General features: G+C 49.3%; 1 protein-coding gene across 1 annotated transcript; it reads right to left on the minus strand.

Moving 5' to 3' along the window:
* Window positions 1-239: 239 nt before the first annotated feature.
* Window positions 240-10,852, minus strand: ENDOD1 (endonuclease domain containing 1). The gene is made up of 2 exons (XM_039718700.1): window positions 10,076-10,852; window positions 240-4,426 (listed from the first exon to the last, which is right to left on the minus strand). The coding sequence occupies exons 1-2, from the start codon at window positions 10,367-10,369 to the stop codon at window positions 3,293-3,295; spliced, it is 1,428 nt and encodes a 475-aa protein (XP_039574634.1). The 5' UTR covers window positions 10,370-10,852; the 3' UTR covers window positions 240-3,292.
* Window positions 10,853-13,380: the final 2,528 nt, after the last annotated feature.

Consider the following 13,380-nt stretch of genomic DNA (forward strand, 5'->3'; position numbering starts at 1 on the left):
TGAAGAACTGTGCTGCTGTGCTGTGATTTCTGTATGAAAACTGGCTATTATGCTGCACTCCAGGTGCATCTCACAAAAAATAAAACAATCCCCTCTCCTGGCACACACACAGTAATATTCACTGTCTGCAACACCTCGGGTTTTATCTACTTATTCTGCAGCTTAATTAATTGAGTCTTAGAGTGCTTTGAGAGAGGAAAGGTGTTTAAAAAGCACAACAGAGCCATTAATATCAGATGTCAAGCTATTACAAGGAAAAACTGTGCTGCTGCTGTTTTCTTTATTAGTCAGGACACCCTAGGTTGTTATCTCATTTGCAACTGTGACAGAAAGTGATACCAGTCCCTCTTAGGAAAAGTAATTTTATTTTGTTGAAGCCATACGTTTCCAAGGATAGAGTAAAGCTCAGGAGCCATAAATCATGCCTAGATAAGAAGACTCTCAAACAGTGTTTTTCTGCAGGATGTTGCTTGTTCTGTGATAATTGCACGATGTTCAAGGCAGATTTCACACTGCCTGCTCAGACACGCAGCACAGAAGAGAAATGCCCCATGCCAGTTACTGTTCACAGCATTTGAAATCTGAGCACGTTAAGACAATTTTAATAATACTGTTGCACCTCTGCCCAAATCCTATAGAGCTGCAGTGCCTTGGATTTCAAGGACTGTCCAGTTGCTGTCAGAAGTCATGGCTGCAGCAGAGACACGCTGGCCTGAGCTAGGGGTAGCAATGGTGGTGGCACAGGGACAGTGCAGACCTCCTGAGGTGCCCCAGCTTTGCTGCTTATCAGCACACGAGCTCCCACATCACTGTGACTGCAGAGCTGCACTGGAGGTGCTGGTGGATCTGGGATGCAGGGGCTGCTGGGCTCAGGTGCAGGGAAGCTGCTCTGGGTACAGAGCCCCAGGAAGTGCATGGCTGCTTGCTGTGCAGTGCCATGCAGCTAAGATGGGTCAAAGATAAGGTCACACAGCAGGTGCAAGACAGCTGTGGGGGGCAGCTACCCCTTCTCCCCAGTGCCTGGGCTGCCATTGAGAGCTGCCTCCATCACATGTGCCTTCAGAGGCTGCTGGGGACCCTGTCACCCCACCCTAGGATACCCTGGGGCTTGGGCTGGCTTCTTTCCTGCCTTGACAGCTGCCATGGAGCCCTTGAGGAGTACCAGGATCTCATGAAGGAGTGGGAAATCAGTTCCACATCTGTCTTGACAGCAGACCAGGCATGTTTGAGTGGGCAGACATGCAAGGTTCAGTTTGGAGAGCATCCACTGGTTGCTCTCTGCCTGATAGGAGCTGTGACCTTGCCCCTTGCACCCAACATTCCTATAGCAAAATGCCACTGACTTTACCCACCTACAACCCATACTGGCACCCAAAAGCTGCTTTTCCTTTTGAACAAAGCCAGTTCTGCTTGTAGACAGCATCTCTCCATAAAACAGCGGTGACCCATGAGAGGTGAGGCAAGGAGTCATCCTCTCTTTCCACTCATGCCACTGATTCCCCACTGATCCTCCACTTCATCACCATTGCTGGCATCCCCAGCTTTGCCATTTGCATCACTGCTGAACAGGGTGCCACCCGACCACGGTATGCTGGGCTGGGATGTGCACACAGATCTGGTTGCATTGAACACAGCCCCTGAGCTAAAGAAACAACTCTGTCCCATCATGAACCAGCCAAATCTCCTTCTCCCTCTGAATCCACCCATGCCAGCTCAGCCTCGCTGCAGGCTGCATGATGCAGAGAGGCAAAGCTGCCATGTTAGTAACTGAGCTGTCTTCAACCCAGGACAGGCCACCACCAACACAGCACTACTGAGATGGCAGCACCAGTTTGCTCACTCCTGGGACTCATTATGGGGTGTTATGGTAGATCAGGGATCCACACCAAGCTGGCGCTGGAGGGAGAGACACAGATGGGTGTGAAAGGGAGGTGCCATGTATGCAGGACTCCCCAACACCTCATGGAGTCCCACCAAAGCAAATGCTGCTGAGACAGGAAGCCTCCCTCCTGCAAGCAACTGCACCAAAAGATCCAAAGCCCCTTGCTGAGCCCCAGGGAAGGTCAGCACTCCTGTGCCCCTCTCCAGCAGTGGTAGATGTCTCTCATCTGGCTGCAGACACTTGCTGGTCCCTTGCAAAGCCCTGACATGTGCCCCAGCTCCAATTTCACAGATGTTGGGGGACATGGCTTATGCTGGCAGAGGGAAGAAGGGGTGAAGAGTGAGCAGAGAGGAGGTGCAGGGCAGAAGAGGAGTTGGTTCTGCCTCAGACATTAAGGTGTCTCTTTGTGTGTGGATCTTCACCCAGCAAAACAAGCACTGCAGCACAGGATCTCTCCTGCCTCTCCTCCCACCTGATAGTCCGTAGTCCCCTGTGTGCTTCAGGAGCTGTCAGCTCTCAAGGGAGACAAGGCAGTTTGCAACAGATTTGAATCCAAATGTGTGGCTCCCAGATTTGCTGGGCATTGGAGCAGACACGAGGGCTTCAGGGCTAAGATATTTGTTGGTTTAGACCTTCAGAGAACACCACATCTTGAAGATTCAGGGCTCAGACTTTCAGTGGTCACCAGAGAGCAAGGAAGGGTTGGGGGAAGATGACTTTGGTATGGCTAAGGAAAAATGCTTTCCCATCATGCAAAAAAAAATGAGCAGTGAGTCTTTCCTTGCAGCAAGATCCATGCAATTTCAGATGTCTGGAAAGGCCTGAAGACTATGAGATATACCCTGCTGCATCCCCTCCACCAGTGGGACACCAGAGAAATGAGCAATGCAGCCAATAGCAGGACTTTGCTCCCATTCCACCCTTCTCCCTGCTGTTTCCCACCCCCTTGCACTCTTGCCTCCCTCTCCGTTCATCAGGTCCCAGTAATCCTTTGTAACTCATGTCCTCCCCTAACCACCACCACCTGCTCCTTGGAAGGGCTGGGCTTCTGCAGAGCTCACTGCTACTGCATAAGTCTCAGTGTCATCATAGCCAGAAAGAAATTACCTCATACCACATTTAGTGTGCATTTCCCAGAGGAAGAATCTTGACACCTGCAAATCACAGAAACTTTGTGGCCTGCCCCGATAAAACCCGAACATTTTACAACAGACAGAACTCTAGTTACAGTGGTGGCGGCCCCGAGCGCCATTGCCTTGGCCCTCCTTGTTATTTCCCAGTCAGTTCATTATTATTAATGTCATTACAATAAATACCAGAATGAAATTGACAGCATTTGGCCACGTATCTTAAAGCATTGCCCCACTCCTCCTTTATTCCATGTAACTGCAGCCTTGGTTTCTGTTCCTATCAGTCGTCAGAAGAGCCTTTAGGGACAAACCGTTTGACGATGTGCCAAGCCAGGTAATAAAAGCCGTGCAGAACCGCGGCTGTGGCGTCGATGACCAGCGAGAAGGTGCCCATGATCCCAGTGCCCATGTCTTTAAGGACAGAGGGAATGGCACAGATGGAGTGGTAAGGGAAAGCAGCAAGGTGAAGGACGAACCCCACGGGGATGCTCAGGATCCTGTAGGTGAGGGACATCACATCTTGAACAATCTGCAGGAAGCCCAGGAAGATGTTGACGATGACCCTCCCAACATCATAGGGGATGCTGATGAGCACCATGCTGACGGCTTTAAGGTAGGACACCATCCCATTCCACAGGCTGCAGATTCCACCCAGAATTGTGCCAACAACTCGCTTTACAACAAGCCACAGAAAATGAAACACAAATTTCACCAGTTCCACAAAGATGTAGATGAGGAGTTCCAGAAGTTTGATGAAAGGGGTAGCAATGATGCCAGCCACTCTTCTCACCCAGCCACTCTCTTTGGTCTCCTCATTGTTATTTGTTCCTACTTCCTCTCCAGAGCGGATCTGACTGACAGCTTGCAATACTGCTTCTCTTTTCTTCTGGCTTTGTTTGTCTTTCCCACAGTTGCCCTTGAACAAGTGAACTCCTGGTAGAAGCTGCTTCTCCAGCTCTCTCACCGTGAGGTCTGCCAAGCTGTTTTCATCATTGGTTTTTTTCACTAGTCCCAGGGACCATCCCTCTGGAGCATCACAGCAGGCTGCCAGCCAGAGGCTCTCTGGCACTGACACCTTGCCTTTAACTTGGACACTGGAAGGAATTGCACCTGCAAGGAGATATAGGTGATCCATCTTGGGACAGTGAGGGATCAGAGCTTCCTCCACTACCTTCCCAATGTCTCTGTGCCAGCTTTTGCTCAGACCCGGGCTCAGAGGGACAGCATTCGTGAGTGTGTAAGTGGCCACCTGGAAATCCTCCTCATTAAGCAAACTGGGATTGAGAAGGCCTCTCTCGTAGCCGGAGCCCACGTAGTCTGAGGTCAGGGCTTGATTTGCACCAAGGTTGGCCACAGTGCCACCAATATCAGCTTCATGCACCATTTCATGCAAGTCATTTTCTGGATCATCTATCTGAAAGAGTAGAGAGAAGCATTACTGCATGCAATTCATCTTCCTAGAAAACAATGTGTAAAATGAGCCCTGACATATACTTTTCGTTAGCACTACTAGTACATGCCATGCCTTGGATTATATCCTGCATCCTCTCATTACTTTCCTTGAAGTGCTTCAGAGGAGTGTATTCTCTACTTAGCTTCTCTGCCAAACACATTGGTTTAGGCTCCAAAGGATATTTGCAGCTCTCCAGTCTGGTACACAGCACAGCACAGACTTCAAAGTCTTACCAGGCACCATATACCAAGACTCTGACTTGTAATTTGTCCTAGAAGAGATCTTTAAGACCAATAGATGGCTAGATTTCGGGTCATGTTTTTACCTCCTACTGTGGTGGTACCTGCAGTTCATCTAAGAACTTAACCATGGTTTAACTTAAGCCCCTCTGAACTATCAAATCCAAGTCATGAGGAAAGAAAAAAAAAAAAAACCAAAAACAAAAACAAACAAGCCATGGTGTATAAGATGTCTAGAGAAGGCATTTACCTCTGACTGCTTATTGTGTAAGAATGAAGTCAGACATCATGTCAGATGACCTGAACCACCCCACCTTGAACAGGAGACACAGCCATGAGCTCTAGGGCTGTTGCAGGGCTGGTCATCAGTAACCTGATCCTCATGTCATTAACAGTCTGAACCTCATCCTTAATGACCACCTGGCATAACATGGGTGAGGGTGCCATCACCAAAGGTCCTCGATGGAATCTGTGCTACCTGCCTGTGTCTGCGGCTCCCATGCAGCAGAGCCAGAGGTAGCAATTACCACAGCAGGAATTTGTCCTGGAGCCATGCGTGAGGGAAGGGGGCAGGCAGGGGAGGCAAAGAGCAGTGGGAGGATAAGCACTAAATGTTAGGGTGTGTTCAGGTCTTTCTCAGGTGACCACAGCTCTGTCTGATCCATAGTCATTCCTATGGACACAGCCTGCAGCTGCTCCAGAGGGCTGTGCCAAATTGTCATTTTGATCCTCAAATTAGAGGGTGAACATGTTGCTAGAAGTTCAGGGGTGGCAGATGATCTCTGGCAGTCACTGCCTTTTGGAGTCTCAGAGGGTGTGGCCCTCAGGTCCCTGCACTGTGCTGGCCCAATTAAATCCTCTGCCTTTGCCCCTGGTCCATAAATTGTTTACTGCACTATATAATATGCACTTTGGAGAGGTCTTGGACAGACAGTTTATAGTCTACCTTGAATCATTGCCAGGTCATCCATCCTTGTCTCTTGACCACCCTGCAGTGCACTTGGACAGATACCTAACTGTGTCCTCACAACCTTACAGAGTTTGCATCCTCTTAGTGGCACATCACCTCCTCCCAGCTCTGCACAAGCCTGTGCTGGGAGTCAGGGTGAAAGGGCCAGTGTCAGCAATTGTCCATCACCCTCACCTGGGAGCTGAGCTCGGGCTGGCTTCCTGCATCAACCAAACCCCTGCAGTCAAGGCGCAGGGCTCCCTCTGCACCAGGCTTGGTCACAGTGCCAAGCCTGGCCATTGCAGAGGGCTGCATTACCCCACCTCCTGCTAAGGAGGTTTCTTGCTCTTTTTATTGAAGCATCTTGTGCTTATTGCTTCAGGACTGGGAGGATCGTAGTCAGTCCCCTGTGCTGATGCACAAGTCACAGCTTTTTCTAAATGCACTGCTTAAAAAGACTTGTTCTGCACTTTTACTGCCTTATTCTGCTCCTCTTGCTCAGTCACCCCAAACAACAGGCTGATGAGGCCAGACATTTTGCATTCCACAACATCACTCTCTCTTCCTGCCCCGCTTCCCTTGCCATTCTCCCCTTCTGATGAGATGATGGTGTGCCATGGGACAAGAAATGCATCCAGTGTGCTTAATAGTACGGAAGAGGTGAGGGGGATTGGGCATAGATGTGAGGCTGTGCTCAGGAACTGTCCCCAGTGCTATGACCCTTTGGAGTTTTACACCCTCTCAGAGACACACATCCCATCTCACTCCCATGGTGAGTGCTGCCAAACTACAAGGACACATAGACCTAAGATGGATCAGCTCTGCCTCCTGGAAGAAATTGCCAACCTACACAAAGCAGAACAAACTTAATTTCTCTCTCCCTAGAGCTGCTGCATGCAAACCTTGAGGATCCTATCAAGAAAATATGTCCCTGGTTTCCTGTCCAGTTGCAGGCCTTTGCACATACCATCAAGATTGTTTGGGTGCAATTAAAAAAGAATATGATAAAAATGCAGCTGTGTGCTGCTCATGTGTCAGGCTCTGACATCACCTAATTATGCTTATAATAATTCCTATTATGGTTTGTAATAACTAATGTGTGCCTGAGGTTTTCATGCCTCCTCCAGCTCAATCCCAAAGGCAGGCTGTCTCAGCACTGCAGCTAATCTGCATTGCAAGATACCTTTCCTCCCTGCTTCAAAAAGCTTCTGGCTTGTGTCACCCCAAAACATACCTGTGTTCAAGGAGTCAGCCATGAAGCCATCTGTCCAAAAACCCTGGAACAGCTCAGGGCAAAATCCAAGCAGACAGGTAAACTCCCTATCATAGAATGGAGCTTTAAAAATAACTTATGTGCCTGCAGCCTGTATGGATGTTAGCACCTAACAATATTGATGTGTGTCACTAAGTGGAGGGTGCAGTTTGACAGAAAGGACAGAGCTAGAGGGGGATTAGAAGTATGGCAACACACAGTTATTAGGGTAGGCAGCTTCCACTGAGCTTGGTCATTTAACAAGGCAGGATCCACCTTCCCCACCCTGCTATGTAGAATCCCTGAACTTCAGCTTCCCTTTCCCACTTCTACTTCCTCAGGCCCCCTTACACCTTTGATTGAAGTGGAAATGTTTGATCCAACCTTAGTTGGATTCACACCACAGGGAAGAGGCACACTGCATCTTACCCTGAAGTTTCTGCAGCAGGACATTCACGAGTGGCTCTAGAAGTGCCTGTTCTCTTCACTCTCTACCAAGAGAGACTGCAAGAGCAGCTCAGAGGTAGCTGCACTATAGCTGGGCAAGAATCCCACCTTCATTGTCTGCCTGGGATAGCCATTAACCAAATGAAAACACAAGGTAATTCATCCAGCCCCTCGTAAATTAGTATCGGAAAAGCAACTCTGGAGTTTTCCATCTCTCTCTAAGCTACAGAAAGAATCAGAGATTTTCAGACAACCAAATTGGAATGAGGTAAAAGACACCTGAGTGACTTGCTCACAGCCCCTAGGAAATCCGTGGCAGAGCAGGTTTTCAGACCTGCGCCTCGGGGAGTCCCATCAGTACCCTGCTCATCAGCCTACCCTTCCTGCTCTCTAATTTTTCACTAATTGCTGAATTAATTCATTGTTTCCAGCTGCCAATCTGCAGTGGGTGGCACTGACATTCCTCACACTTCTCACCCAATTACTGCCTCCGTGCTACCTTGGCATTTGTTTCTCTGGCAGACATGCCTGAGGAGGGAGTGAGATGATGCCCTCACCACTTACATCATTATCCCCCCCAAAAAAGCATATTACAACTTCGAGGCCCTCACTGGAGTGCTGAGAGTGTTTCTATAGTGATTTCTTTCCGTTTGCTGTGTGTCTGCATCTCCATGTGCAAGCACATGGCACTGTGCAGCTCAGCCAGCCCCTACCCAGCTATCCCTGTCTTGGCAAGGAAATTACCCAGCAAATCGGTGATATGAGCTCACTGGGCTGTGCTGCAGAGCAGGTGTTGCTAAGGGCTCCCTTCAGCTGCCATCTACCTAGCCTAGGTAGAAAATACATAATGGGTGTGAAAGCTCTTCCCCACTCTCTCCTCCAAGTGGCAGTGTCTGAGAGGGCTTTATGCACTTATTTCTTGAGTTATAGGAATTTATCATATTCTTGATTTCTTCCCATTACATAGTCTTCTGCAGATTTGTCTTTTTTCCCTAGTACTTTTCTGTCTCAGTCAGAGGTTCCTCCAGGGAGCTGCAGAGTTGCTAACTCCTGCCTCTGAGATATCTGCATTTCACTTCTGGATGAAGGAGACCCATTACTGTCAACTAAGAACTAGTGTCAGCCTGTGAGGCTGCTTTGGAGAAGCCAGATCAAGTAAAGCTAGCACCTGCCCTATTATTTCTGAGGCTGCAGAAGGTTTTGGTGGCAGGACACACATGGTTTGGGACTCTGCAGTGCTGGCAGGAACCAAGACAAGATGAGGGGTCAAAAGGGATGGAGCAGGAAGGGCAGAGAAGCCAGCTCAAAGGAGGTCCAGGGGAACTGAAGTTACTGGGAGGCTGGGGGGAGCTGGCCACTGCTCCATGGCAGGAACAGCTCCTGAGCCTACCTAGGTAGGTTGGGAGAGCTGGACCACAAGAAACAGGAGGCAATATGGGGGCTAGAGGTGATGAAGGGTGTCACTGGCAAAGGCAAATCGAAAAGGATCTCATCTCTGTCCCCTTGCTGCCTCCGTGGCACTGGCTAAAGATTCTGCCAGCCTAGGTCCCCTTTGCGCTTTAAAAATTTGCCACCCTTCCACAACTCAGTCATGACAGATTCTGCAAAAAGTTTCCTCTGTTTTAAAAGGGCAAGCTCCCACAAATTTGTCTGTGAAGTGGAAGGAGCTCAGATCAAAAGGCCCTTAGAAACTCCTGCAACTCAAAACCCACCCCAGAGAGCCACAAGACAGTCCAAGCTGAGATAACCACTTAATATCTCCTGTCTTCAATGCCTGTGGCCTTGTGGCCTTAGTATCTCATCACCACACATGAGAAAAATAAGCACAGCATTCTCCTGGCAAAGGGGTGAGCTTTGACTGTGGCAACATCCAGTAGCTGAGGGCCACACTCCCAACACACTGCTCTGACACTGCAGCCATTCCTGCCCTAACAAAACACCCCTGCACACCGATAATCCCTCCTGACCTCAACAGATGGGGTAGGCTGATGTTGCTACAATATTCATCAATATCACTGCTGAAAAATCTAAAACATGATGGGGGCGAAAAGAAGAGCTTAAGTTTTCTTATGGCACCACCAGTTTTTAAGGGATTGCCATTAAATTGAACAGCCTGAAGGTCTTGCTTAAACACGCCAAGTGACAGAGGAGACAAAAACCACTGAGGCTCTGGCAAAATTAATTTTGTACTGCATACTTCAGACCTGCACACCCCACAACACAGCAACTCATTTTCCTACCTCAGTCTGCAACACTGGGACACACTGAAAAGCTGCAGCATCAACTTGGTCAACCACAAATGGATGCTTTATCTCTGCTCAGTGAAGCTAAAGAACTCCTATCAACACTGCGAGATCACACTAGCAACAGAACAAACTTGAACTTGACACTGAGATGTTTAACCCCCCAGCAGGCTCCCTGCCCACAAGGGCTGGCTGGGCAGGACAGACACATCACTGGTGTCAGAGAGGGCTTTCCTCTCCCCTGGCACTGCACTTTCATGCAGCAGCCTCTCTGTTTTCATTATAAGCTCCCTGGGACAAGAAACTATTTGTTTGCTCAGTTCCAAGCACAAAAATAAGTTCTGCTCGTGCTAAATTCATACCAACAGAAGTTCAACAAGCAGAGTTCCTGCCTCCTCTGCAATATTCTAGCCACAGCTTCACCCAGAGGAAATGCTCTCCAGGTAGAGTTGCTTTTCAGCAAAGGAAAAGCTGCCTTACCTGCGGTTCAACCAGCCAGTTCTCCTCCTCACTTTGCGCTGGCTTTGTGAACTTAAAAGCTGAATAAAGAGGGATTTTGTCCTTAGTGCTGTAGAGGGTTGCAAAGCGTGGCTCTTTGTTGTACTGCTGACAGATTTTCACATGGAACGGCTCCGTAAATCCTTCGGGTGGGACTTGTCCAGAGAAGAACACGTTACACTCGGCAAAACCAGTTTCATCCTCTCTAACAACTCTGCCCTGGGAAAAGCCTGGGAAAACTGAGATGCAAAGCAAGAATACAATTGACGTCTTCATGGTCCACTCCCTGGAGCCGAGGGAAGCCCCGGCTGCCTCCGCTGGGTACGGCAAAGGACCTGCGCTCACAGTCCATGCAGCAGCGAAGCCAGAAAGCGTCTGGAATTCGGGTGTAGCGTGCGAGGGCAATGAAATCTGAAACCGCGGCCGATCCCTCCGGGGAGCCGGCGGCGCGTTGGGAAACAGAACGCGCGCGAGGCGGCTCGGGCACACGCTGCCAACAGCTGCCCGCGGCACGGGATGCACGGCACGGGATGCCCGGCACGGGAACCGGCGGCTCCTGCTCGGAGAAGGGCAGCAGGAGGAGGGACGCCTGTGGCAGCGCCAGGGCTGGAGCTCAGCCGCACCGGCTGTCCGGGCTGGGGCTCAGCGCCCGCGGGGGTGTGGTGTGCTGCATTGCAGCAGTCCCCGGCAGGAATTTTGGCTGACACAGCCAGAAATGTTCCTGAGGCTGTCAGAGGGGATGCTGCAAAGTCAGATTCCGCCGCCCCAAAGAAGGTATTAGCTGTCCTCTCCAGCTGTGAGCCTGGCCAAAGGAGAGGGAGAGAAAGAAGAGAGGTGGCAACACTGGAGCTGCTGGGAGCCCCCGTTGTCCCTTTTTGGGGTGTCTGTCATCACTGTTGCTGCCAGCCACTTGCTGCTTAGATGCTTGGGAAAGGCATTCACCTCCCATCTCTCCTGGCGCTGTATGGGGAATTGCAAACCCTCCAGTATCACCTCATCTTGGGAGACCCTCTCTCAGAAGAGATTAACAACAGGCAGAAGGTCGAGGACTCTCAGATCAAGTACCCCTAATCAGCATCCACCAGAGAATATTTTGGCCACACCTATGGAACTGGCAAAAAAAAGGAAATGAAGCTGCTCCTCTGTGTTTATGTTCAGCAAAGTAACCATACACTCAACAGCTGGCTATGATACCTTGGCTACTGCTGGGTAAAAGCAGTATTCCTTCAGTGACTGTGAAAATTAATGTTTTCAAAATAGTGGAGATGGAAAGAGCAGTATCTTGGAGTCGAGAAAAGGTAGCACTTTCCAACCCAAGAAGTGAGATGTGACCAGCTGTGTTGCCAACAACTTTAAAAATCCTAGATGCCAATAGGGCACAAGTCCCTTTTATAATACAATTTCCAAGAAAAAACCTCCCAAGTGCTTCCATCCCACAAGTACTTTGCAGACAAGGTAGGATCATGTCCATACTGAAAATTATGAAGTGGAGGGGTGAGTGGCTAAAGGTGGTGAGCCTGCCCAAGGGCAGAGGAGGAGTCTGTGAAAGGCTAAAAATAGACTCTACTGTATGACTATCATTCCTCTACTCAGGGATGACTTCTGGAAGTATCAAGACAAGGAAATACGTCAACACTTCTTGGTGTGGTGATATCAGCTAGGGGAGACAGAGGCAGGCTGGACAGGCTGGGGAACAACAGGAAATGTAGTAAGTGGGCTTGGGTTTGGTCCAGGCAGATGACTGGTCACCCAGCCCTGCCAGAAAGAGTTAGTCATGTTCAGGAAAGGTGATGGAAAGGAAAGCACAGACATAAAATTTCATTTTCCTGGATGTAAAAAGGCTCCTGGAAAATCAAGAACTGAAGCTGAACCTTTGCTGTTAGGTGCTTTTCTGACCCCAGACTTGCAATTACCTGGGCAGCAGAAGAAAATATTTCCATAAGCATGGTAAGCCCTACTACCAGGCAAAGCTAGGTCAGACAATTAATTTAAACACCCCACTTCAAGGCTGACATGCCAATCCAATGAAAAGGCAGCATGAGGTGCCTCAAGATGTGCATGACAGCAGGCACTAGCAACCAAAGAGATCAGTAATTTCCACCAGGAAACTGGTGGAAATCCTGCCTCTGTCCTAGACCTGTGAATCAACCTCTTGCCTCAAAGCGGCAACTCTGTCTCATCAGATGTACAGCGCCATGTTTTCTTCTGAGCCTCAAGGGCTTTTATGGGCTTTTGGGAAACTCTGAGGAGTTCTTTCCTTTCAAGGTGTGAGGCTGGGGTCTGCCTGCCGATTCAGCTCTGCATTTACCAGCAAACATAAACCTGACTCATCCTGAAGAGCAGGACCTTCAGGTTCTCACCTCCCATGAGGAGCATCAGTTGAAACCCAGCATGGAGTTCCACTCCTCTGCTCTATCTAATTTAAGATAGCTGTTGTGACCCTTGAAGACAGAGCTGAGTATTTTTTTCTCTTGCTAACATCACTATTACTAAAGGGACTCATGCCATCATCATGCTGTGTCACTCACCATGATGAAAAGATAAAGACAAAAGGACTGCCCTGCCCTAGAAAGATTACATTCTCAGCCAAGGGACCACAGACAGAGGGCTCAAACACAGAGAGATGGAGTTGGCCAGAGGTTTTGACGGCTCAGAGCTGCAGTAGCTTATCTGCCATCAGACACTTTTATAGGCATCACTGAGAGTGATGCCTATAGGCTGTGATAGCGAGCAATGGATGCCTATAGGAGATGATGCCAAAAGGACTATTAAGATCAGATTCAAAACAGCCCTAAGGCTCTTGATGTGAGCAGAAGAGCTTTGGCAAAATACACATTGGGTTGGCAATGGGCAATGTGAGCTGGTAGTGTCAGCATGAACTGTGGCAGCAGGGTGGCCCTGGGACCTGGGGCTGCCTTCTCCAAACCATCAAGGGTGACAGTGCAGTGAGCTGAGCAGTGTCAACAGTGCAGGCAAGAACCTGATGATTTGTGTGATGGAGCATAGGGAACCCAGGGAGGATGCAGAGTGATGTGGCCAAAGGGACACATGAGAAAAGTGATCACAGAATCACAGAATATCCCAAGTTGGAAGGGACACACAAGGATCATCAAGCTCAGCTCCTGGCCCTGCACAGCACGCCCCAAGAGTCACACCATGTGCCTGAGAGCATTGTCCAAATGATTTTCAAACTCTGTCAGGCTTGGGGCTGTGACCACTGCCCTGTGGAGCCTGTTCAGTGCCCAACTACCCTTTGGGTGAAGACCCTTCTCCTGAACCTATCCAAC

The sequence above is a fragment of the Passer montanus genome, unplaced genomic scaffold (genome assembly GCF_014805655.1).
Source record: "Passer montanus isolate IOZ18808 unplaced genomic scaffold, ASM1480565v1 scaffold4, whole genome shotgun sequence".
In the NCBI taxonomy this organism is placed as follows: domain Eukaryota; kingdom Metazoa; phylum Chordata; class Aves; order Passeriformes; family Passeridae; genus Passer; species Passer montanus.

Bases quoted from the DNA above. Each gene is read 5' to 3' on its own strand.
- ENDOD1 (XM_039718700.1), bottom strand. From the start codon at position 10,369: ATGAAGACGTCAATTGTATTCTTGCTTTGCATCTCAGTTTTCCCAGGC. The intron at 4,427-10,075 runs GTAAGGCAGCTT...CTACTCTTTCAG, and splicing joins ACTGGCTGGTTGAACCGCAG to ATAGATGATCCAGAAAATGA.